The 25435-nt window shown below is 39.0% G+C and overlaps 1 protein-coding gene and 1 pseudogene across 2 annotated transcripts in view; one reads left to right on the plus strand and one right to left on the minus strand.

The window, feature by feature from the left end:
* GRM8 (glutamate metabotropic receptor 8) overlaps nt 1-25435 on the minus strand; it is a 713246-nt gene that overhangs the window by 5944 nt on the left and 681867 nt on the right. For both annotated transcript variants that reach the window (XM_044389552.3, XM_044389555.3), the window contains one exon: nt 1101-1347. In XM_044389552.3, coding sequence (XP_044245487.1) covers nt 1101-1347 — 247 coding nt within the window. The remainder of the gene's footprint in view (nt 1-1100; nt 1348-25435) is intronic.
* LOC113263682 (ATP synthase F(0) complex subunit C2, mitochondrial-like) lies at nt 17582-18025 on the plus strand (annotated as a pseudogene).

Below are 25435 nucleotides of genomic sequence, written 5' to 3' on the forward strand. Positions count from 1 at the left end.
GGAGCATTAGAGTAGCCAGTGTTCATCTGGAAATCTTGATGTAAAGAAAGGTTTATAAATCTAGTACAGACTCTTATGTTGTCATAATAATTACATCAGATAAAATCCACACTTAATCTTCCCTGTATTTCATGTCAGAAGTACAGAGAGCAGGGAATACAGCCTGCTGGAGAATCTGAGAGGAAGAGAGTATTTTGCATAGGGTTTTATCCTTAATTATTAAATAGGTAGGTTATATTTCCAAAAAACAGGAAGCCTGACGTCTAATGCAAGAACCTTTTGATCCATCTACAGAAACTAGTAAAGATTGTATTTTTTTATTTTACTGTACTCAGCTATCTGTGGTATTTTACAATAAAGATCTTCAGCCTATTTGCTACTCTTCCATAGATACCAAAATGGACCAGTTAAACTCTACCAGATTAGCTTGGTACTGGTGTATTGTTATCGTGTGCTCCTTCAGGGGTGACTACAGAGAAGAAAAAAGTGGATGAAGAGGGGACAAGTGGAGTGATGGCTGACAGAAAGGACCCTATTTTCAGGGTCATGAAGCATTCAGAAAATAACTCTAACTATCTTAATTATATCTAAGAAGGGGCCACTTGGGGGAAATAAATATTATGATTTAACCTGACATGTTGGCTCACTAGTTTTCTCATTTCCCTAAATACCTAAATATCATATCATTTATTTGTGTAAGATCTCTGAGCAACCAATAAACCAATAAAGAACAACCAATATTGAACCAACATAGATTGGAGCATAGTTCCTAAGTGCTAAAAGATAATTCTATACATGGAAGGTAGTTCCAAGCTTCAGATGTTTGGTAATGCCTCAGAAGGGAGGCACGAGTGTCATACTTTGTAAAAGAGATTTTGTGTGCATGGCCGTGCTCTGGAGAAGAGCCACTCGCCTTGAAATCATTCATTGGGTTCTAACCAAACGGTTCTAACTGCCATCATGGTCTCATGGTGTGCTAGCAGCACCATGCCCCTGGAACCATGGAGCACCGTCCCCAAGACTAGAAGAAGAATGTTCAACGTACATCTATTAGGAAGTGCTCCCGCTCTTGACCATCGGAAAGTCTACAGATGACTTACTGTTGGTTTCAAGACTCTCACAGAGTTCACTTTTCACCTCTCCATTGGGTCTGTCGTTTCCTTTTTGGATCAGTTTGCTTTGCATGGTGGCAGCTGTCACCACGGCCTTGAAGCTCCTCTTGCGTTTTTGAACGTTCTGCTCTGGATGAAAAATTATAATATAAACCTTGGGCATATAGAGCATGCCCAGAGACACCGAAGCGCTTAAACTCATGGAGACAGTAAGTGTTGTTGTCTGGATGTACATCTGAGGGGAGGAAAAAAGAAAGAATCAATGTTGGTGAGCCTGATCTAACATCAGGCAAATAGCACAACCTTTTTCTGTAGTGACTGCAGCTTCTCCGCTCAGGGTGCATGAGAACGTACTTACAGAAACTGCCCTTAATAATAGTCAAGCAACTCTTTGTCCCTACCTGCAAGTATGGGTAAAGTTGTTTTGTTTATGGAGCCTAATTCCTTAAAACAAACACAATTAAGCTGATGAAGTGAAGTTTCCTTTTTAGATTATAATTAAACATATATAAGAGAGGGAACAAAACCGTTCTGGGGAAAGACTAACATTTTATGCTGCACATCCCTTCTTCAGACAGGTATTAGACGGTCAAGTGTAATTCTTTCAACAATAAACTTAACCTAGAAGGTTATAGTGGAAATGAGTGGGAGTGAAATATTCCAGAACATCACCACCCACCGTTGTTTGAATAATGCTAGCATTTGCATCTTCACATCATGACTTAACTTCAGCTGTCAAACCTGATAAATCATGAGGATGCCATAAGGGCTTGATTTTGTAATACCACCACCCCCCAAGGACAATTCCAGAGGGTTTCTCAGTGGTGACATCATAACAAAATAAACGTGGGTGCTTTTACAAAATACATGACTCTTGCGTCCAAGATTTAAATATGCCTTCTGGGGATAGTGTCCTGGCATCTGCATTTTGAAAGTTCTCCTCCCGTGCTCATGTGCTCATTCCTTACGCTTACTGCACTGAAACTGAGTGCTCTCTTACTTACAAACAGCAGTCTCTCTGGAAAATTCTTCTTCCTAGAATCTAGAGGTCAACAAGCTGAAAAGCCAAACCTAAAATCACTGCTTTTGGTTTTTTCATTATGGTATGAAAACAGACATGATAGCATTTTAATCTTCTTTTTGAATTTCTCAGTGTTATTGAGTTATAACTGAAAAACAGAAATTGTGTATTTAGGGTGTGCAGCCTGATGTTTTGATAAACATACATACTATGAAATGACCTTTGCTCTCAAGTAATTAACATATCCATCGCCTGGCCTGGCTACCACTTTCTTTCATGGTTTCTTTTTATGTTTTTGTGCTGAGAATGCTTAAGGTCCACCAGTTTAGTGAATTCCAAGTCCATCACACAGTATTGTAAACTGTCGTTGCCATGCTGCCTGTTAGATGCTGAGAACGTCTCCATGGGGAGCTGAACCTGCCTGTGTTTTGACCGACGTCTCTCCGTTTTCTCCTTCCCCTCCACCTGGCAAACACTGTTCTATCCTCTGCTTTGATGAGTCTGACTGTTTAGGATTCTGCGTATAAGTAGATCATGCAGTATTTGTCTTTCAGGGTCTGGCTAATTTCACTTAGCATCGTGTCCCCCAGGTTGATCCATGTGGACGCAAATGGCGGGATTTCATTCTTTTTTAAGAATGAATAATACTCCATTGTAGGTATAGATCACATCTTTAAAAATAAAAGCCTTGACCTACTTCCAGTGTTCCTGTCCTGAGCTCCAAATATAATTTCCCCTAACTAACTTGGAATACTGAGGCCACAAAGAAGCAGTTAGAGGTCCCCTTTCTCCTATCTAGGATCCTCGTTAGTATCTGTTCGCTCTAACAACGTCTCTGAAAATGTAAAGTTCTCACATTGTATCAGGCAATCCCCAGGACCCGAACTAATTGTATCCTTTTAAATAAAAGCTCAGAAACCATTCACCTTCAGAGGTAAGTAGCTGAGTCAGCTCCTGTTTTAACAGAGGGCAAAGCTGTGAGGTAAAGAACTGTCCAAACGATGGGAGGAACTTCGGGTACTAGTACTAAGAGACTGTCCTTGTCTATGAAATCACACCATGTGGTTACTGAGTTTACTCTTCATCTACCGCTAAGTCTGTCCTTGCATAAGACCTCATTGTGAGTATGGGAATACCCTTCAACAGGCGATACAGATGGGTTTGTTTCAAAATTCCCTTCCTTTAGGAAGTCCTCCATGATAAATCTTACCTTAAGGATAATGTTACAATGGTGTCTTATTTTACTTCTAAGCACTAATGCATTGAAAAATCAATGCAGTGGATCACTTACCAATGCATAACTCCGTAATTATAACTGATTTATATGTAATTATAACTGTGATTTAATGAACTTTGTAGTAAATTAGGAAATGCACAACTAGGGTATAAACTTCTTAGAGCCTGTAACCTACATTCTTTTTCCTTATAGACTTCTAAGGAACTATACAAGATTCTACACACAAAAACTACTGAAAAACTGCCCATTATTCTCAGGTATATAAAGATCTTCGAGATCAGGTTTCCACAAGATTGGATTTACACAAATCATACAGACTATGCCTTCCAAATTTTTCCACTCTGCCAAACCGACATCGGCTATGGCTACAACACAGGGTTGGAGACATTTTAAGTAAGAAACACAAAGTGATGAGGTATGAATCCAGATTCTAGGTTGGGCTCATGCATATTAGCTTCAATAGAGACATGATTCAAATACATTCCTCAGCAAAGTGATAAATTACTACACGTCATGACCTCTCCTGCCAATAAGTGAAATCCTGTGTTAAATTTGAGAGAACCAAGGATCTACTACAATTAAAAAAGTCCTGATAAAATACGGATGTGTGCCTTCAAATCCCTGTAAGCTTTGCCATCTACTTTTAAGCAACTTCTTATTATGAATACTCATACACTTCAAAGTGGTAGTTAATCCTCTCTAAATTCCTACTTATTCCCCAGTTAGCATTGCTGCAGGAAGCCTATGCAGAAAATAGGCTATGGAGAAAGGATATTGAAGTAGGAAAACGATACCCCCAAATGCAAACCACCAACATAAATACCCCAAAGCCACTCAAATAGCTAACCATCGGTTTTGTCCCAGTCAGACCCTGCCAACTCAATTTAGCTTAAAAACAAACAACAAACCAACAAAAAGCCTCTAGAGGTCAAACAGACATAAAATGATGGGAACACCCACACTGATTAGCTGGATTCTTTTTATAAATCTTAATCTGTTGGTCTTGCTAAAATGTATACTACTAGTCTAAATAATACATAATTACCTTTCTATTTTGAAAACCTTGTAAATTTTCTCGGCTACCATAAATATAAATGGTAATTTTCTTCCCTGATTCAGAATCATTTCTGTAATATATAATAATTTAATCTTGATAAATATTAGGCATGAAGAAGATTCTGGATTGCTAGCTTCCATATTAAATGTTACCGCAGTGTAGTCTTTAGGGAAACCAACTCAGTGGAAGATGGAATAAACAAAGACATGAGGATTAGACAGTACTATGCTTGGTATCCAAATTCTCCGTCAGACACTATGCTTTCAAATTAAACCAAAAGGCCGATTTTAATTATGTGTTCTCTTAAAATAACTGAAAAATTTTCATGTAAAGGTAATACAGAAACAGCATCTATACAAAACTGTACCCTAAAATCCAAAACCTTACAGTGGCCCAGCATTTGTTACAAGGCATTGCACTGTGAGTAAACTAAGTTTTTGAACTTCATCTTTGAAAATTTAATGAAATGAAAAAGTCACATATGCATAACCCCAGTGAAAGCAGCAATGGCAAAACACACAAATAAAAATGCTACCTGTTCTCACTCTAGATAAACTAATGGATTCGTGCCTTCCAAATAGCTCCCATATTTAAAAATAAATGTAGAAATCATACTAGAAGATTGAAGATGAACATTTGATTCCAAAAAAACTCAGGGGGATGTTTGTATAGCTATAGAAAATTCCAATTATCTAAGGCATGTAAGAAAGGAACACCACCACTTACAGTTTTTGTTACTGTTGTTTTTAAGATAAAGAAGTTTACAGAAAACTCTGGAGTTGCGTTGTAGGTGGCAAAAGCCTCGAGTTCACCCACCAGGTGACAATCTAAACTCTAATAAAACTTCCCTGGCAATTGGACAGCTGTAGTGATCTTATTTTCCTCTCTGACCTTTAATTTCTTACCTATGAAGTTGGGGGAAAATAATACTTTTCTCATAGAAGGGGTACCAGGTGGAATGACATCATCTTTATAAAATGCCTCAAAGGTACAAAACAGCAGTAGCTCCACAAAGATGATTTACCCTACGGCTTCGAATCTAAAAGGACATTAACAAAGCATCCTTCCAGGTATCAGGATAAGAGAGGGGCCTGTGAGGCAGTTACCCAAAGCAGTTTTGTTTCGTGACTAGCTGACTGCTATGCGCTAACTATACGATGTCAAGGAAAAGGCTTTTGTAACCTTACTTCAAAGTAGGCAGAATACAATTTTGCCCAAAAGTCAACACTATTTGCCGATGTCAAGGCCATATTCACCGCCTGTGCTACAATTCTAGAATAGCACGCTGGCCCTCTGCACCAAAGCCACAGCTCTCCAGAGAGCAGAAGGGCACAATATTAACTCCCTACGACCAACATCAATCCATTGAGAGATGCTGACAATGGTACCGGACACGTTAACCTAACCTTTTCTCCAACCTTTTTTTTAATGCCCCACCTTCTGCCCCTTGGCACTCTAAAATATTAATAACTGGAGGAACGGGAGTATCTTTTCTATTACATCCACTGGTAGCCTCTCCCTTCCTCTACCTCCACACCCACAGACATTTTGAACCTGAAAGAGTCAGATGCGCTGAAACAGATTTAACTGATCTCTGGAGAAGCCAGGAAGGGCCGCACAATGGAGCAAACTACTGTGACACCTTTCCTGGGACCTAGTCTAGTAACTCTTCGTTCTCCAGAGGGGTCATTTGTGCACATCCAGGATCCACTGAAGGTAGGTCATGACCTGGAATCATTAACGACTCCAGGAAGAATTGAGGAGGGAAGAGGTTCCATTACTTCAGGAAAAAGGTCAGTCTTCTACCTGCACAGAGAACTCCATAAACTGGGACGTCCAACCTGGTAAGTTTACAACCCCTTAGTGACAACATGACCTGTTATGAGACCTAAAACCCAAGGCAGGCTGGTGCCATCTGATAAGAATCAGATGCATTATTTATTCCTGAATATTTCTGCCTTGCCTTGGATGGTTGAATCTCACTTGTTTCTACAGCAGCCAGATTCTACCTGGCTGCATTGCACACAGTCTGATCAGTCACAAAGCCGTGGTTAACACTTGAAGCCTGCCTTTCTCTGCTTCTGTTACCTGTCCCCTCATCTGTGTGTCCCTCAAAGTGGCACCTGAATCCAGAAATGGATTTTTTCTTCTTCTTGTCAGCTGAGCTTTAGTCAATGGACCTCAAAATCTCATTACTAGGGGTTATTTAAATTTTTTTTTAAACAAGTTTACAAAGAAATTGTGGAGTTGGCTTGTGGTGGCAAAAGCCCCAAATCAACCAATCATGGAGCATCCAAACTCCAACAAAACTCCCCTGCACTTGGGTCCAGGAAACATCAAAGGCAACAATCCAACGCTTCTGGCTGAGCCCGGAGGCTGGTGAACCAGCACCGGTCTCTAGCAATCATTCTACCATTGTTTCTGTTTTGTTTTATTTCAGATACCTTGCTGGTTTCTTCTACTTAGCCAATTCTGAAGGATCCTCCTCATCTCTGTATTATTTTTATATTGACGTACCCCAACCTCAGTCCTTCGCTATATGCCTGTCTATCTGTCTGTCTTTCTATCGCTCTGAAACATTCTCTGTCTTCATTGCTCTCCTGATCGTCACATTTGACATTATGGCCTTAAACCAGGACTGGGTCCCTGAGTGTGCTACCTGTACATAGGTCCCTTCACTCAGAAGTCCCTTCACACTTGGTTTAATGCTCTGCTGTCACTGTTCTGAAATTCTTAATTTTTGAACAAATAGACCTGCATTTTCATATTTCACTGGGCTCTGCAAATAATATAGGTAGCTCTGCCTTGAAAAACCATTTCTATGCTGACAAATTCCAGACTTCCCTAGGGAGATCTAATCACCTTCTGGGTACTCCCCTTGGATGTCTGATTTATACGTAAAACTAACAAGCATCTGAACACCACCTTCATTCCTAAACCTACTCTTCTAGTCATCTTCTTTATCTTCATTCCATCATCAATTTTCCAAGGGACAAAGCCCTTGAAATTGTCCTTGACTCCTCTCTTACACTCTTTATCTATGAAAAATCCTGTTGATTTTACCTTCAGATTTTGTCCACACCAGTCATTTTCTCCTGCCCCCGCTGGAACTACATTGGTCTTAGCCAACGTCACCTCTCATTTGGATGATCACAGAAGCTGTCCTAGTGACTTCTCTTCTCGCCCTGCTCCCTTCTGTCTGATCGTCAGATTGATCTTAACACAGCAGATGGAATACTGTGACCCTACTGTCAAAACTTTATAATGACTTCCCACTGATGGTGTGCCTACAATGGCCTACAGCGTCCTCTGAACAGAAGGGTTTTACTCTTTCCCTCATGCATTCTCTTGCCACCATACTGGCCTCCTGGCTGATCCTGGAACATCCAACCATGCTTCTGGTTTGGGGCTTTTATATTTGAAGACTTGCTCCTTCATTTCCTTTAGTTCTTTCCGGACCTGTTCTTCTCGGGGAGACCTCTCCTAAACATTCTCAAATCCTGTTACGTCCCACCCTCTACCAGCAATCCTCAGCTTTATTTTAATCCTTGGCATCTAACATTTTCTAGCATAAAGGTCTACATATTTTACTAATTTAATTTGTGTATTATCTATTTCCCTTAATTAGAATAAAAATTCCATGAGTACAGGGATTTTTACCTGTTTTGTCCACTGCTACAAACTCAACCTAGGAACCTCACCTGGCTGGCATACATTTGCTACATTCTTTGAGGAGGGATAGGACCTTACTCTTCTATTTGGCATTTAAAGGAAATGACCCATGTAGTTTCAAGAGGGAAACAATCAGAGTCTAAAGCTGGAAAAGCAGAAAATGTCTCAAATCAACATCTAGACTGAGACGGAAACTCTTGGATGGATAAACATGATGCTCTTTTAAACTGTAAAGATGGCGGTCTCGTTCTCAACTCAGCAACAGACAATGTAAATTAAATCAGTGGTCTCCATTGGGGAATATGAGAGCTCTGGGCTCAGCCCCGGATCCCTCCCCAATGTAAGAGCGTTATAACCAAGTATAGTCCACTCACAGTATTTATAAGCTTCCACAGACGTAACTCGAAGGACTTTAGGAGACAATTGATGTAAAATATTGGCGCAGCACCTGGCATATAGAATCAGTAGGTGATGCCTACTATTGTCCTAACTTTACCTTGACCCTATCCTCTATTCACCTTCCTCCATTCCTAACAGTACTGCTCTCTCAGAATCAGCCTCAAGACTTTTAGCCTTTTTTTTTTAAGATTTTATTTATTTATTTGAGAGAGAGAGCGTGAGCATGAGTGGGGGGAGGGGGAGAAGCAGACGCCCCGCTGAGCAAGGAGCCTGACTCGGGGCTCCATCCCAGGACTCTGGGATCATGACCTGAGCTGAAGGCAGATGCTTAACCAACTGGGCCATCCAGGCGCCCCGATTTTTAGAGTTTTAAGTAAAGAACACACACATGCACACACATAAGATATGGGCAGAAAATATTCATATGGAAATCTGCCTTTTGCTTGTGGGAAACTCTAGGGTCAGCACATTCAAAGACTCATAGTCAGTTTCATTCTGGGAAAAAGCACCATCCTGAGGGTTGTGCTTCTCCTGTCAGGTAGAAATCAGAGTTGCTGACCCACCCACAGGTCAGAGACATTACACTGTGTTTTCATTAGAAGAGATGGAGATGGTTTGCTCTGACCCATTCGCAATCTCTCATCACATCCCCTTTTGGTCAGGACACATGTTAAAAATGAAGAGTCAAATCAAAGGACAAAGCCTATGGATGCAGAACTGGGCTGGTTCACACGGGAGGTCTAAATCCTTAACCTTGGACTTACCGGGAATGGTGGGAACCAGATGCACAGAATAATAAAGCATTAACTAACAAGTAGATCAGCTCTGCCAAGGGTAGACAAGGACAAGTGGAAGCAAACTCATGACCCTCTAAAGAGGAATAACAGATATTGGATTTATAATGAGTGTTTATAATTAAATATACATGATATTTAATATTGGGTTAGTAAGTACAGTAATTTATTTTTTATTAAAGTCTGATAGACACTTTATAAGGTGGATGTTTTAAAGGAGAACATGATTAAAATGTACTCTTTAATTTTCAATTATTCGACATAAGTATTATTTATAGAAACATAGTAAAACTAATTTCTCAGACAATGGTGTTGCATTTTCTACTGTGACATGCAAATGAATATGACGCATCTACTTGCTGAGCATTTATTGGCTTCTCTTTTACAGGTATTTTTCTCCATGTTTCCCTCCACAGACTCTTGCTTCCACGCTGCCTTTTAGCGCTCCATCGTTTTGCAACAGCATGATCGGAGCTAAATGTTATCCAATAAGGAAAAAATTATAAATGAAGGTCAAAAAGGAACTAAATGGAAAAGATGTACCAGAAAAAAATTTAAAGACAAGGAACTATGGAATAATAATATTAATATGGAACAAAATAGAATTTAAGATAAAAATCTTAAATTATGCAGGGGCGTCTGGGTGGCTCAGTCAGTTAAGCATCAGACTCTTGATTTCAGCTCAGGTCATGATCTCAGGATGGTGGGATGGAGTCCCATGTCCGGCTCTGTGCTCAGCCCAGAATCTGTTTTGAGATTCTCGCCCTCTGCCCCTCCCCCACTCTCATGTGCTCCCTCTCTCTCTCTCTCTAAAATAAATAAAATCTTTTTAAAAAATCTTAAGTTATACAAAGATCTATCCATGTATCTATCTACCTACCTACCTATCCAAAAGTACGTTAGCACAATGTATGAAGAAGCAAATCATAGAAATACAGGAGAAATTGACAAACCCACAGTTACCATGGGAGATTTTTAACGCATAGTTTCAGAGATTTAAATTTAAGTACACAATATAAAATTAAGGTTAAAAATAGTTTGACTCAGGTAACAAGATTGCCATTTTAATTGCATTATTTTAAAACACAATGGAGAGGAGGGGGGTGGGAGGGATGGGGTGGCTGGGCGATGGACACTGGGGAGGGTATGTGCTATGGTGAGTGCTGTGAATTGTGTAAGACTGATGAACCACAGACCTGTACCCCTGAAACAAATAATATATCATATGTTAATAAAATAAATAAACTGAAAAAAAAAAAAAACCCAGAAGAATGAGGCTTTAGATTACTGAAAAAGACAAATGAATTCAGGAAACATATAAGCTATCTCCATCCCCCTCAAAAGGCAATCAAATTAGAATTGTAATTAATGAATAAAAGTTTTTATTTGTAAAATAAATAGCACCCTGTAAGTAGTTTGCATTAAAAAGAAAATTAGGAACTATTTAGAAAAGGACGTCATGAGAGCAACACATATGAAACTTGTGGATGCAACCAAAGTGGTGCTTGAAAAAAAGTTTAAAGACTAAAACGACAATCTTAGGAAACGGTTAAGTCTTGAAATTAACTGCGGAACTAGTCAAATGTAGAAGGAAGGAAATAGCTGAGATCTGAGATAAAAAAAGAAATGAATGATACAGAAAACTAAAGCCAGTAGACATAACCAATAAAACCAAGTCACATTTGGTAATATTTTATCAAAAAAGAGAGGTAAGACATGACTACAGACAACATATATATTATAGAGAGGACGTAAATGTAGATACAAATCAGATTTTCAAATTATTTTTTTAAAGATTGTATTTATTTGAGAGAGAGAGCGAGTGAGCAGGAGCGGCAGGAAGGGCAGAGGGAGGAACAGGTCCTGCACTCAGTGGGGAGCCCGACACGGGGCTCGATCCCAGGACCCTAAGATCATGACCTGAGCCAAAGGCAGACGCTTAACGGGTTGAGCCACCCAGACGCCCCTAGATTTTCAAATTAGAAGAGCAAATTATGCATAACTTTATGCCACTAAATATACACATCTAGAAAAACTGCATTATTGCCCAGGAAATAGATATCGGAGGTGAGGGGGGAAAGAAACTGGACAGACTGAGAACCATGCGGGAAACATGAGAAAGAGAATCCCTGACAGAACAGTGATCCCGCAGCCCTGACAAGGGCAGCGTTCCCTAGACCATCCACCCGCGTGAAAACAGGGAAGGCGCCCACCCCAGCTCCCCTTCTGTCCCCACCTCTCACCTTTGACAGATTTTCATCAGCGCGTTCATGGTGCCTTTGATCTCATGACGGGTAGGGCCTCAGAGCTTAGAAAGTACAGTCCCTTTCAGATTAGAGGTCCAAGCGCTCAGGAAACACACGGGCAGAAGAGCTTTTCTGCTACTCACTCTCCTCCTCTAATCTATAGCCGCTCACTGCTGTGGGTAAGGAGGGAAATGGGGACGAGCACCCTTCCCCAGAGTCCTGAGAAGACTACTTATAGTTGCTGTGCAGGACCTCCGCTCGCCCCTTATCCATGGACTGTCTCTGAAGAGCCGAATATTAAGATTGGCTGCTTTGCTAAGATTAGCCCTAAGACAGGCGAGCTGGGGAAGACAGCGACGTAGCTGTCTCTGAAAGGGTGACAGCTCCACATCGGACTCAGCCTCAAAAGGTCGAAACCCTCCCTGTGTCCCAGGCTCTGACGAATGGCATCTCTCATTACTCAGCAATATTTTTACCTACTCTCGTCATGTGCATGCCCAATGCCTCGGTGCTGGTAGTTCTGGCTTCGTCTTATCACCATTTCTGAGACGAGCTCCAGAGGGATGTGTTTGGGTGTGCAGAGGTCTCATTCCTAGAACTGGTTCTTCCACAAGATACAGATGAAGGTCAAAGCGGTCAGATTTCTGCGGAGGAAAAACCCCAGACCTAACGTTGTTTTAGACTTTGTATTACTGTCCCCTATCATACAGGCATCCAAGTAGACACATGGGTAGGACTGAATGCCAGCTATGGAAGAAGCATTCAGAAGAATTAAAACGCTACCAATACATATATGGTGACCTTGCCAAGTCGTCACGCTCAGCCGTGGTGAAGTCCTGCTGCTACAATCAGACCGGTGGTCTGCCTCAGTGAGTCTGAGCGCACAGATGGGCACTAAGTACCTCATGTTGGACGCTCAATTCTTTGTGGTAATGACAGCTTTCAAGAAAAGATAACTATTTCAGATGGGTCTGAGACATCGAAACACCCAGCAATCACAGCCTGAAGAAGTTGTGGGTATCCAATGACAACCAGTGAGAGGTGGAGAATGTTTTCAGCAGGCTTACGCTTTTCAGTCACAGCTAAAATTTCCTCTTCCTACAGATCATTCGATAAACTCTATGGTGTGAAAAAGAGCTTGGTGGTTCTACAATCCCACCTAAAACTGAAAAACCTTACCCGGCTTTAGCAGAGCCTTGTACTCTGAATGAAGCTTCTAGAAACTAACTCAAGGTCCTTACCACACTAGTGTCACCCAGCCAGCAGGACCATTTCTTGACATTTATATTCTCCTCCTAGTAGTGCTGCAAATGACGGAAGTTAGAGCAAGAGACTTGTCGAGTATGAGCTAGAACCAAGAATCTTGTAAAGCATATTCTAGAGCCGACAATCAGAAATCCCAAACATCTAAATCTCCTGGGAGAGCAAACCCAGAAGTCACCCCAGATTTCCCCCCTTCCAAAAAGCATAGTAGCAGAATTGGCTTCGTTGATATGCTGGATGCACATGATTCATTTTGACTCCGCTCAGATCAACTGCTTAGGTCCTGAGTGGCCTCACTCACCTGCATCTGAGTCTTCTCCTCCTGGGGCCCTGTGTGGTTCTGTGGAGACTAACGTCACCGCATTACTCTTGTCATGGTCAATCAGCTTTCAAAATGATACAGCTCTGACATTAAATATGCTACCGAACCATCAAGCAGAATCCTGGAATTTTCTTGAAACTCACCCAGCTCTTTACGCTACCCTCACCTGTAAACCAACTTAGAGTGCTCTGTGATGCCTATTCTGCGACGAACTCAATAGCCCGGCCTCTCCTCCCTGCCTCTACTCTGTGGCCTTAACTGAAACTTCTCTCTTCCTAGAAAGACTGTTTCCCCTCCAGTGTCTCCAGTGATGGTTGATGTTATTCCCTTTAACTGTATTCCTCGGGGAAGACAATAAGCTTAGGGCCTTCCTAACTCCCCTTTGCTATTTCTAGATCATGTCAGAGTCTTTCTCTTCCTCAAATACCTTGCCTTATTAACTATCACAACATTCAACTCTATATCATCTTCCATCTTGTTCCTATACCTGCCATCATTTGCCTTTTCATTGGAAGATCTAGCTTTGGCTCACGGCCCTGCTCGCTGTCTCAAGCAATGTGCTTATTTGGGGTAAATTCTACATCCGTGTACATGATTGTTCCATCCCCCTGAACTGTAATTCCAATTATTTTCCTTATCCTCCTCATTTGTAATGATGTTGTCCATTACTCCGTCCATCTCAGCCACTCACACTCACGATCACAGCCCAGATCTTAAATAGTCTTTTTAGTTTCTTGTAATAAAAGCTATAAAATACTTTTGGTTTAATATATTGGTTTTTGGTAAGAGATTATTTACATTATCTTGTATTTTTCTTTAAGTCATTCCATTTTTCACTTAGAATAAATATAGAGTTATGTCCCCAGGCTTCAGTGATGCGAGCACTGTTGCCCAGGTGTGACAAGTAGCTAATATCCAGAAGGGATGGGCATTTCTCATTTCTCATAAGGCATGTTTCTGTAAGGAAATGGCTTGCCGGACAGCTATTAAGGTACCAGAATTAATGTAAATGTGTACAGGGATCTTTTGCAATAAAACTGGTTATGACTTGTTCCAAGTGTTTTAAAATCGAGGCTGTTAACTTTGCTCATACTTCACTGTGATAGGAGGTAGACTTTTCCAAGTGTGAAAATACTTGTATTTTCCTAAATAATAAAGTACTGTAACTTGTATTTTCCTGAATAACAAAAAAGTAAACCCAGCTATTATCAAATAAAGTATGTGCAGTTATAATAGCTGTTTTATACATTATCGTGTCAACATTTTTAGTTAAATGTTTTATATTCAGAAAATGACTTTACATGTGTAGGTTTTATGTTAATTACCAACATCACAACAACTATATTTACTACAGTTTTCATTGCAAAGGTCCTATTACGTGATGTATTAAATAAACTTTTATGGATGGCGTAAAGACAATTGCCATATGTACTATTGTATGTATAAAATAATATCTCAAAGACCACAAATCAATTATAAACAGGATTTTGGAACATAAACTATTTTTAAGTTGAAGGACCATCTGGATGCTATTATTAAACTGTGTTCCTAAGAGCAGGAGTAGAGAATTATGTGGACAAATTATCCCATTGGTAAATCTGATAGACTGAGTTCCAAATATGTTCAAACTATTGATGCTTCAGACTTCAGGATAACTGCACCCAAGTGAAACCTTTAACTGCCATGGAGAAAGCAGCACTGAGTACTCTCTCTTTTAATGTTACAGAAAAAATAGTCCTGTACTTTTTTTTCTTTTATTACTTTTACCAAACAACTTTAGGTGCAAAGTTATAAATATAGTAGCTTACCAAGGAGAACATTCTGAAGAAAAAAACCAGACATTTTTAATTGGGACCATTGGGTGTGGCAGAGGTATCAAAATGTGTGCTCCTCCTTCCATTTTTTAGAATTGTTTCTGGAAAGTTCCTGATCAGTCCGGGACAACTGACTAGGAACAGTGTGGCCTTGTAACTAGTACTCAACCAATATCACGTGAAAGTAAAGGACAAATGTCATAAAAGTGTTTTACAGGATTTAATACAAGAAACCAAGAAGTGTGTGTACTCTCTCCGTAGTTCTTTCCCTTTTCACTGACTGGGTGTTTACCCTCATGAGGCACTAGACGATGGTAACAGTACAGGATGGAATAAATAGGGGTCCCTGAATCACCACATGGAGGAGAGCAGCCAGTCAACCAGGAACAGCCTCAGACTATTATGTGACTGGGAAAGAAAATTGCATGATCCGAGCATTCACTTTGAGTTATTTTTCTGCAGGTTGTGGATTCGAACTGACCAAGTAGTTAGTCAGCCAACTGACTAACTGACAGTCAACTCCGGCTAATGTGTGATGGCTGAGCAGGGTGAAGGATAGTGTCTATGGCTGTCAGAGAAACAGATTTACAGTGTCCTCAGACGGATTGTAACGATCAGCCTTGAGAACATCATTACCATGTTCTAACAAAGTGTCTAGTCTATCAAATATAATCCCAAGCCATTAAATTTATTCCTAGGTTCAGTGACCTCGGTCTTTGGTTAGGAAAAGAAAGAACCAAGCTGGGTTTTCTATTAAATTTTCAAGGAAGAATCATTTCAGGCACTTTATATAGGTTTCAGGACCTGAGGGAGTTTATAGGAAAGTAAGCCTATATAACTCAGCACTTCCAAAAGGAAGTTGGACTGTCAAATTAATAGTCAGCAATTTAGCACCTGTGCCTGATGTACAGCCTTCTCTTTGACCCCTTTCCTCGGCTAGTCCACATCTAACCCTGCCTCGAAGCAGCTTCCTTGTCACTGAAAACAACTATGGCCAATCTCTGAATACGTAAAAAATAAATAAATAAGCTACAGAATCATGACCGAGAACTCATCTATCACACAGTAAACTTTTTCCAAGTTCTATAACGTCTTATTTTTTTTAAATATTTATACTTTGTTTCTATTGCAAAGACTTCCATCTGTGTCCTTTTCAATTCACGAATTTCTATTACATATTATTGCCATCAATTATTTACTCCGCTCTTCCCTGTGATTATATATCTCATGAGCCACTCCTTGGGGAAGGACTTTCTTCTCCATTTCATCCTTATCAAGGTTCATCACGTGATATGTTTTAAGCAATGAGTTGTGAACAGATAGGATGCATCTGTATGTATACGCCTGAGCAGAAGAAGCTTTAAGCCTCATCGAGTGGTTGGTTCTCGCTCTTCTCTCTGCCAACAGAATGGTATATTCCAGAGAGAGGCCGTCCTACAGCGTACAACTATAAATCCTTGACAAGCAACGCAGATGAGAAATAAGCCCCTGTTGTTTTTTGCAAGCCACTGATTTTTCAAGTTGTTTATTATAACGGCACCCACTAGCAACGCTTAACTAATATATCCTGGAGACTCAATTTGGGGCAATTGAAAGGCCATTCTATTGAGAGTCAGAAAACCAAAGTTAAATGCTTGACTTTGCCACCCCTGGATGTGGTAACTCCATGCCAACAAATTAACTTCTGAATCTCTTTTTCTTGTATGGAAAACAAGAAAAATTACTCCTGACCTGAGAAGCTAACAGGGTTGATGATGAATATTGCATAAAAAAGTGTTCTGGGAGTACTGATATAACATACAGCGGTTGGGTGTAATATTATTCAGTACTGATATATTCCCTCAAGTATTTTTGCCTTCAGCTTTTCTGTCAAATATAAGGGATTTAGGAACATCTGGCTTTCACAAAGGATTGATCAGGGGCAGTAAGACTGAAACAATACAACCAAGCCAAAGAGGTAATTAGAGGAAAAGATCAGGTCACCCGGCCAAAACCATGATCCAGCTGGGCACTCGGCAAACCCTAGACAGGGTGGGGAAAGCAAGCCTTACAAACTGGAGCAAAACCAAAGAGAATACAAGAAGGGAGAGTCCCCCCAAACCTAGGATAATAAGTATATTTACAATAGTGTTTATTATGGGCCAAGCTCTTTATAAGCACTTCTCAAGCGCTCTCGCTTTATATAAATTCACACAGCTCTCTGAAGAAGGTACCATGTTTATCCGCACTTTACAGATGAAGAAGTGAAGCGTAGAAGTTTAGGCCCCTAGCCCAAGGTCACAGGGCTATTGAGTGCCACAGCTGGGACCCCTTTGACCAGGTCAGTGACCATATGGCTCTAAAAAGGAATGGAAGGAAAGTTTCACGAATTCTGAACAAACACTGGATTTAAGAGAAAAACGTAAAAGAAAATTAATAATCAGTTAAGGTAAACCTATTCATCCCTTGCTAAGAAACCTTACTACCATCAATACTAAAAATATCAGGAAAAATGAAAATGGTAACCTGATTATTTATTTTCAACCCAGTAACTTCACATCAGGAATATATTCCATTTTGAATAAACAAAATCACCTTTGCTCTTCCTGCCCCCCTCCACCCTCCGCCTCTCTCTGTCTTCTCCGCACTGGGAGCAGCTCCTGCCCCAGACCCTCATCCCCTGAAAATGTCCGCCTGTGCGAAGTTCGTCTTCACCCCCTTCTTGGGGAGGAGCAGCTCCCAGCTGCTGAACCGATCACGGTCTGCAGTGGTGCTAACACCACCGGAGACACTGACAGATCAGAGCCTCAGCAGCTGGCCAGCCCCATCCCCTGACCTCTCTCATTCCTAGCCACAGCTTCCAAGCCAGCGCCACTTCAAGAGACACTGACACGGCGGCCAGTGCATTGGGGCTGGGGCTGTCACAGTAGGGGCGGCTGGCTCTGCGGCTGGAATTGGGACTGTGTCTGGGAGCCTCATCATTGGTGATTCCAGGAACCCCTCTCTGAAGCAACAGCTCTTCTCCTACGCCATTCTGGGCTTTGCCTTCCCGAAGGCCATGGGGCTCTTTTGCCTGATGGTGGCCTTTCTCATCCTCTTCACCATGTAACGGAGCCTCTCCACCTCCCACGGATCTTTCTTCCCTTCTCATCTGCCCTGTATGTTCCTTTTCTATACCTCCCCTGGCAGCCTGGGGGAAGCGGTTGGCTCAGGGTTTAACAGAGGGAAAACAAATAAATACTGTATTAGTAAGAAAAAAAATAAACAAAATTAGATATGTGAACAAAGATTTATTTACAAAGATGTTTATTAGTAATTATTATTAAAAAAATTAAAATAGTGTAACCTAATGACCAAAAATAGAATGAATACATAAATAATGGCACAGCCATGGGAAACTGTAAAGAATAATATATGTCGAGACAGAGCTGCATCTATGCTCCCATCCCAAGCTCTAAGACGAAAGTGAGAAAGAAATAAACCAAAACATTAACCTGGACTATTCACGAGAGGTAGAATCATGGGTAATGTTTATTTTTTTTTTTTTTTGGTCTAAATTTTTAAATTCAAAAATTACTTTTACAAACTAAACTAAGGAGAAACTAAACAAAGGATATATGTTCTTCATTTTGCAGATGCATGAATGTATATGTGTGTGTTTTATTAAAAACAACAGAGAGCAGCTAATGAAAGGGTATGAATGAGATCACCCTTTAGTGTCTCCTTCTTGCCACAAAGGACGTGGGATGAAGTGAACTAAGCAAGTCGTATTCACTCAATATCCCTTATTAATCAGACAAATTTATAGAAATATGATTGTATTAAGGTTTGCATGACTTCGAACATGACAATGAGTAAAGCTAATTGCCCTCATAGAGAATCACTCCTGCCTTTGAAGTAGAGATTATCTTAACGAATTATAAAATAAAATTATAAAACTCATAGTTTTTTTAATTTAGGAATGTAATAATTGAATGACTCTTTGCAAATATTTGCTTATGGACTATTTATTTATTGTTGATTTTGGAATCCTTTTGAACACTAGTTTGCATTATCAATGTATTTCCACAAGGTCAATAAGAAATTATTTATCAACTTTATCTTACTTCAAAAGAACTATATATTATATGCATTCAGTCCATTGATAACTCAAGAGTTCTACAATGCCCACTTTTAGTGAATATTGGTGTGCCAAAAGACATACAATATGTTACCATATGTATATATTTTTTTATTTTAGGAAATTATGATCTTTTCATGAGACTAATTTCCACTTCAGAAAGTTAAATCATTTTTAGCAAAAACTTTCAGTTGCTACATTTTATATAATAAGTTATATTTTTATTTAAATGAACATACATTTTACATGATTGTAATGCTGTGAAGATTAAGTATTTGGTCATAGACATTCAAAAGCACTTCTTAGATAATTTCCACATTTATAATCCAATTTTAATAGCTTCATAATCTCACTCCTATTGACAAAAAATTAAATTACTATCCTGATGTTATATATTTAGATTTTTGTTTCTAATTTGGAGCCATATTATCTAAAATTATACTCCTTATCTATATTTCAAAGCCTGACCTTTTAGCCCCTCGTTATGTCCTGCTTACTACATACTTTCTACTTGTTCCACATCTTTATGGCTATCTTTTTCTTAGGTATTTTTACTTCAAATATAACATTTCTTCAGAATTACTACTAGAAAGGGATTTATTTAGACAAAAATATTTATAGATTGCATCAGTCAGGACTCAACTAAAGAAGCAGAACCAACTTCTAAGATAACAGATAGATAGATAGATAGAAGATAGATAGATGATAGATAGATAATTGATAGATGATAGATAGATGATAAATAGATGGAAAGATGATGAATACATAGGTAAAAGGATAGATACATGGTGACAGATAGACAGACAGACGATAAATAGCCTTGGATATCCTTTGTCCTTTACAATTCTATATCAATTTTCATACACACACACATACACACACCTAGTGGATTTTTTTTTAAAAGATTTTATTTATTTTGAGAGAGAAAGAGAGCATGAGCAGGGGAAGTGACAGAGGCAGAGGAGAGACAGAATCCCAAGCAGACTCCACATGGAACATGGAAACCTACGTGGGGCTCAATCTTACGACTGCGATCATGACCTGAGTTGAACTCAAGATTTGGAAGCCTAACCAACTGAGCCACCCAGGCACCCTCACTACTACTGGAATTTTGATTGGGATTGCATTAATATATAGATCAATTTGCAGATTTGATATCTTTGCAAAATGGAGTCTTCCCATCCAGGAATGTTTTATATACTTCTATTCATTTAGGTCCTCTCATGAATATATTTCCATATTATTTAGTAGTTTCAGTACAGAGATCATGTGCTTATTTTGTCAGATTTATTTCTAGGTATTTGATACTTATGTAATTATAAGTGATTTCTTTACAAAATTTCATTTTTATGTATTCATTATTTCTACATAGAAATACAATTAATTACAGATAGATAATAGATAGATAGATAGATAGATAGATAGATGATAGATAGATATACACACTTATACCCAGTGATCTTGTTAAATTTACTTACTAGTTCTAACAGCTTTGCTGTAGGCTCTTTTGGAATACCTATAGTCACAATTCATGTCATCTGTAAACAATGAGAGTTTTTTCCTTTTTAAACTTTATGCCTTTTGTCTTTCTGGTCATCTTGCATACTTAATTCAAATCTTGTTTTCAATCTTTCAATGGAATCCTGCAATTTTCTTAAACAGGTATTATATTTTCTTGTTAGAATTATTCTTGGGATTTAGTGATTCCATTATAAATAGCGTATTTTTTTTATCCATTACATTTTCTAACTGGTTACGGGTAAGATATAAGAAAGATGTTGATTTTTTTTTTTTGCTATGTATAATGTGTCCAGTCATTGTATTGTGACCTAAAATTTCTTATTAATGTAAGAAGCATTTATTTGATGTCTTTTGATATTTGAGGGATATGATAGTTGGAAAAAAAGATACTTTTCCCTCTTCCTTATTAAGAAGTAGAATTCTTAATTCTGTTTAATGTCTAATTGCATTGGCCTAAATTTCTGGACAAATTCTAAATAAAATTGGTACAAATAAACATCCTTATTTTGTTGCTGATTTTGTAAAGAATCTCTCTGGAATCTCATCATTATCAATGATGCTAATTCTTTAAGATGCATACTCTTCATTATGAAATGGGAGCATCTATTATTTTTCTCACAGATTTTTTTTCTTTTAAAAAAAAACAGATATTGAGGGGCACCTGGGTGGCACAGCGGTTAAGCGTCTGCCTTCGGCTCAGGGCGTGATCCCGGCGTTATGGGATTGAGCCCCACATCAGGCTCTTCCGCTATGAGCCTGCTTCTTTCTCTCCCACTCCCCCTGCTTGTGTTCCCTCTCTCGCTGGCTGTCTCTATCTCTGTCGAATAAATAAATAAAATCTTTAAAAAATAAAAAATAAGAACAGATATTGAAAGTTTCATGGGTTTCTTCATAATCTGCTGATAGGCTCTTAGGCTTTTATGATTTGATCCGATGATTAGATACCCTGGTACACTTATTATCTTCTCATTTTTAAAGTGTTTTACTATCCTGCTGAATTGTTGCTCCCAGTAGTATACTTACTTTTGTATCTATATTCATAAGAACAGTTAGTCTAGCACCTTTTAAGTAACATGTGTATTCTTTTTTTTTTTAATGATTCATTTATTTATTTTAGAGAGAGACAGCACAAGCAAGAAGGGCAGAGGGAGAGGGAGAGAGAATCTGAATCAGATTCCGTGCTAAGCCTAATGCGGGACTCCATCTCCAGAGCCTGAGATCATGACCTGAGCCAAAACTAAGAGTCCAACGCTTAACCAACTGGGCCACCCAGTTGCCCCAACACGTATATTCTTAATAACATATTACCTTACAATAACTAAGGCATCGTAAGAGTACTATAATTTCTTAAAAAATAAAAACAGTGTTTAAGGTCAAGACAGAAAAAAATATGAAAGTCTATTTTATCACCAAACTAAAATGTGTTCTAGAATTTAGAAATAATACATCTTCTTATCATAAATTCCCATTGCATAAAAATGTTCAAGCAAAGGCAAGGCTTTTATAAAAACATCAAAGGATGAGATAAATATATTTGGTTGTGATACTTAATAAATTCCTTCCATTTAACATGCAAAAACATACCCATGTGGAATATGCTCCCATGGAAAATCTGTCATTTCCAAGCCATACCAACTCTGGCAAATGATTTAATATCATCAAACTTCAATTTCCTCATCTATAAAACGGTTATAACAATGCCATCTCTAATTGCCTCACTAGATAACTATGAAAATAAAATGAGATAATGCATGTGAAATTGTCTCATAAACCATAAAGACCACAAAGTGCTGTAGGACATGGTGGATCTGTGGTATTGACCATAAAATTTCAAAGTCTGCCCATGTCACATGCCTAAAATCAGAGAGAGACAACTGTTGCAAATAGCATGAAATGCTGAATAACAAGAAAAAGGACAGAGTACCATTTATGTAATATTAAAGATTCATCAGGCTAATTATTTCTCTCTGTCCCAGTATTGTGGATATCACTACTTAAATCTACATTGATCCAATTCCATGGCCTCTCAGTTTCTCGTCTTCCTTACTTGCAATAATCATGTTCTTCACCTCATTTGTCTTAATAATAACTGCACATTTGCCAAAGTCTCACCTTTAAGCATCCTAAGCTCTGACCACCATCCTCCTCCTTCAAGCCTCTTCCTTCTGTACCAGTGCCAATAATCCTTCAACCTGACACTTTCCTCTGATACACCAATATTTAAGCCCTCTCGTATTCGTCTGTTCCTTCCTTATGTCTTAGATTTCATTGTCTGCCATTAAAAACATTGCTTTGCAAATCCCCTCCACTCCCTTATTCCTCTCTCCTGTCATTGCTTGTTCCAGAAAACTGAATTCCAAGGCTGTTTAAATTTAACTCACTGCTGCTTTTATACCTGCACCCACCGGAAAGCTGAAAGTGAGCTTGTTGTAAATTAGCCTTGTTTTCAATTGTTGATGGTAAGTCTCAGATGAGCCTCCTTCAATTCTTTTGGATTGTCCTCATTTCACTATCCCCCTCTTCAAGAACCTAATGTACATCCCCTCCTCAAAACTGCAATACCTACTCTTCTTCTCACCTTTATCTGATAGCTAGTTCTAATTTCACTGAGAAAACAAAAAAGACAGAACTTTCACATACTTCTAAACCACATCGGTAACCTACTGGCTTCTGTAATCACTATTTCTGTCTTTTCTCTTGTTACGATCAAAGGTCAAGTCATCCTTTGTGTGCAAGATTCCATCTCTTTGACCTGTTAAAGGACAGCACATCTGATGATTTCTCCTCGTTAATTCCCAACATTAGAAATATTCATTTTCACCATTTTGCAGTAAAATTCAGTGAAATTGTTATCTCTGTTTGCTGAATCCACTTGCCTTTTCTCCCAGTCTCTGCTGAACCCACTTCAGTCAGGCTTTATGAAAACTGCTCTTTGCCTTCGCCTCCATGTTGCCAAATCCAGATGACCATTTCTCAGTCCTCTCTCAGCCAACACTGGACACATTTAATCAGTTTCAGATGCTGTCCTAAAACAATTTGGAATATTCTATTTTCCACATTCCAAAGTGAAATGTAGTCTTCCAACTAAATAGGATTTTCAAAATTATATATATTTTTAAAAGATTTTATTTATTTATGAGAGAAAAAGAGTGGGGGGGGGCGCGTGGAGGAGCAAAGGGAGGGGGACAAGTGGACTCCGCCATGAGAACGGAGCCCTATACAGGGCTCATCCCATGATTCCAAGGTCATGACCTTAGCTGAAACTAAGAGTCAGATGCTAACTGACTGAGTCACCCAGGCGCCCCAAAAATTGTACATATTTTTAATCTTCAGCTGACCATCCATCTTTCTCCTCGACAAGAGATTTTATGATCCACTGCTGGGATTACAACCACCTCGAACGTGACCCTATCCAAAATCTGAGAGACAAAATTTGGTCTGCAGTGTAGATGACCACAACTTATTATCTGCTTATTAAATTCTCTTTTTTCCAAAACCTTTTTATTCAGACTTGAGCATCAGCCACCACAATTTTTATCTCAGGTACTTTAGAGTAGTGCTTTGCCTCAGCGATAATTACCCTTTCCGAAGGCCTCAATTTATAAAGTGTTTGCTTACTTAGTGCTTATGACGTAAATGTCACAGTTCAAGTACTTGATGGAGAAAAATATTAAATGAAGTGCACTTATTTTGAAGATAATTTCATTGAACATCTCCAAAGCAGGGTATAATTAAGTTACTCTGTCATACAAAATGATGGCGGCTTTAAGTAAGTAACAGCTGGTTACCCCAGTGACGGAGCAACAGCAGGCCGCCCTTGGCAAGAAAGGTGTGCAAACTCAGCCCATGCAGGATGCTAACAGGCCTGCGGGATGACGACGGTAAGAGCTGAGACAGGAAGACACCTGGAAACACGACTGAACAAGTCCCTGTAATGCCTAGCATGCATTTCAGTGGCATTGATGTGTAGAAATTAATGATAAGCACTTATCTATCCTGCAGTCCTGTAGTCAAAGGGCTTTTCTGTGTCTGGATAAATTTAAAGTTGGTCATTGTAGGTCAATGAGCACATTTCTTAGCAAGTGCTCATTTAAAAACGTAACTACTGTTGAAAGACCATATTTAATTCAAATAAGAGATTAAATTCAGCTTATTCATTCATTTAATATTAGCATAGTGATTTAAAAAAAAGTCATGGTCCATATCACAAATCAATATGATTGTTATTTCCTTAAAAACTCTTGCACAGATTTTTATGAAGTCAAATTTGCAACAATGACCTTAAAATGTCAGAGCTGCCTTTTGTAAAATAAATGCACTATTAAAAATATTTAAAAATTGCCTCCCTTTTTGGAAAGCTGAGTCAAGTAGCATGAATCTATTGTTGAGGTTTGTTTTTTTTTTTTTTAACAAAACTTACTGTTTCTTGATCTGCATGTCAACAAGGAGAAAAAGAAAGGTTGACTTATGTACTTGTTTGTGCGTTTATCAGACTTGTTCTTAAGTCATATTGTTGATCTTCGTGACTTGAAATCACTTTGAAGGCTGTTACCAGATTAACTCTCCCAACTAGTATTTTATTATATCATTTTTAAAGCAAGAATTGATTATCATTTATTAAACATTATTAAACAAGCAAATTTCAATCAAGCAAGCATTTGTAAGTGACAACTAGGTATTAGTCACAAGGTCTGTGTCCTCAAGAGGTTTATAAATCATGAGAGAAAACAGATACAGAAGCAAAAATGTCACAATAACACACTAAATGCTGAAACTGATAGAAGCACAAACAAGTCGCGTGTAACCCTGACTGGGAGTTCAGTTACAGTTTCCTGAAGGACATGTGCCCCAAAAAGCTCTTGATAGACACGTTAAACA

This window comes from Ursus arctos, unplaced genomic scaffold, assembly GCF_023065955.2.
Source record: "Ursus arctos isolate Adak ecotype North America unplaced genomic scaffold, UrsArc2.0 scaffold_3, whole genome shotgun sequence".
NCBI lineage: Eukaryota > Metazoa > Chordata > Mammalia > Carnivora > Ursidae > Ursus > Ursus arctos.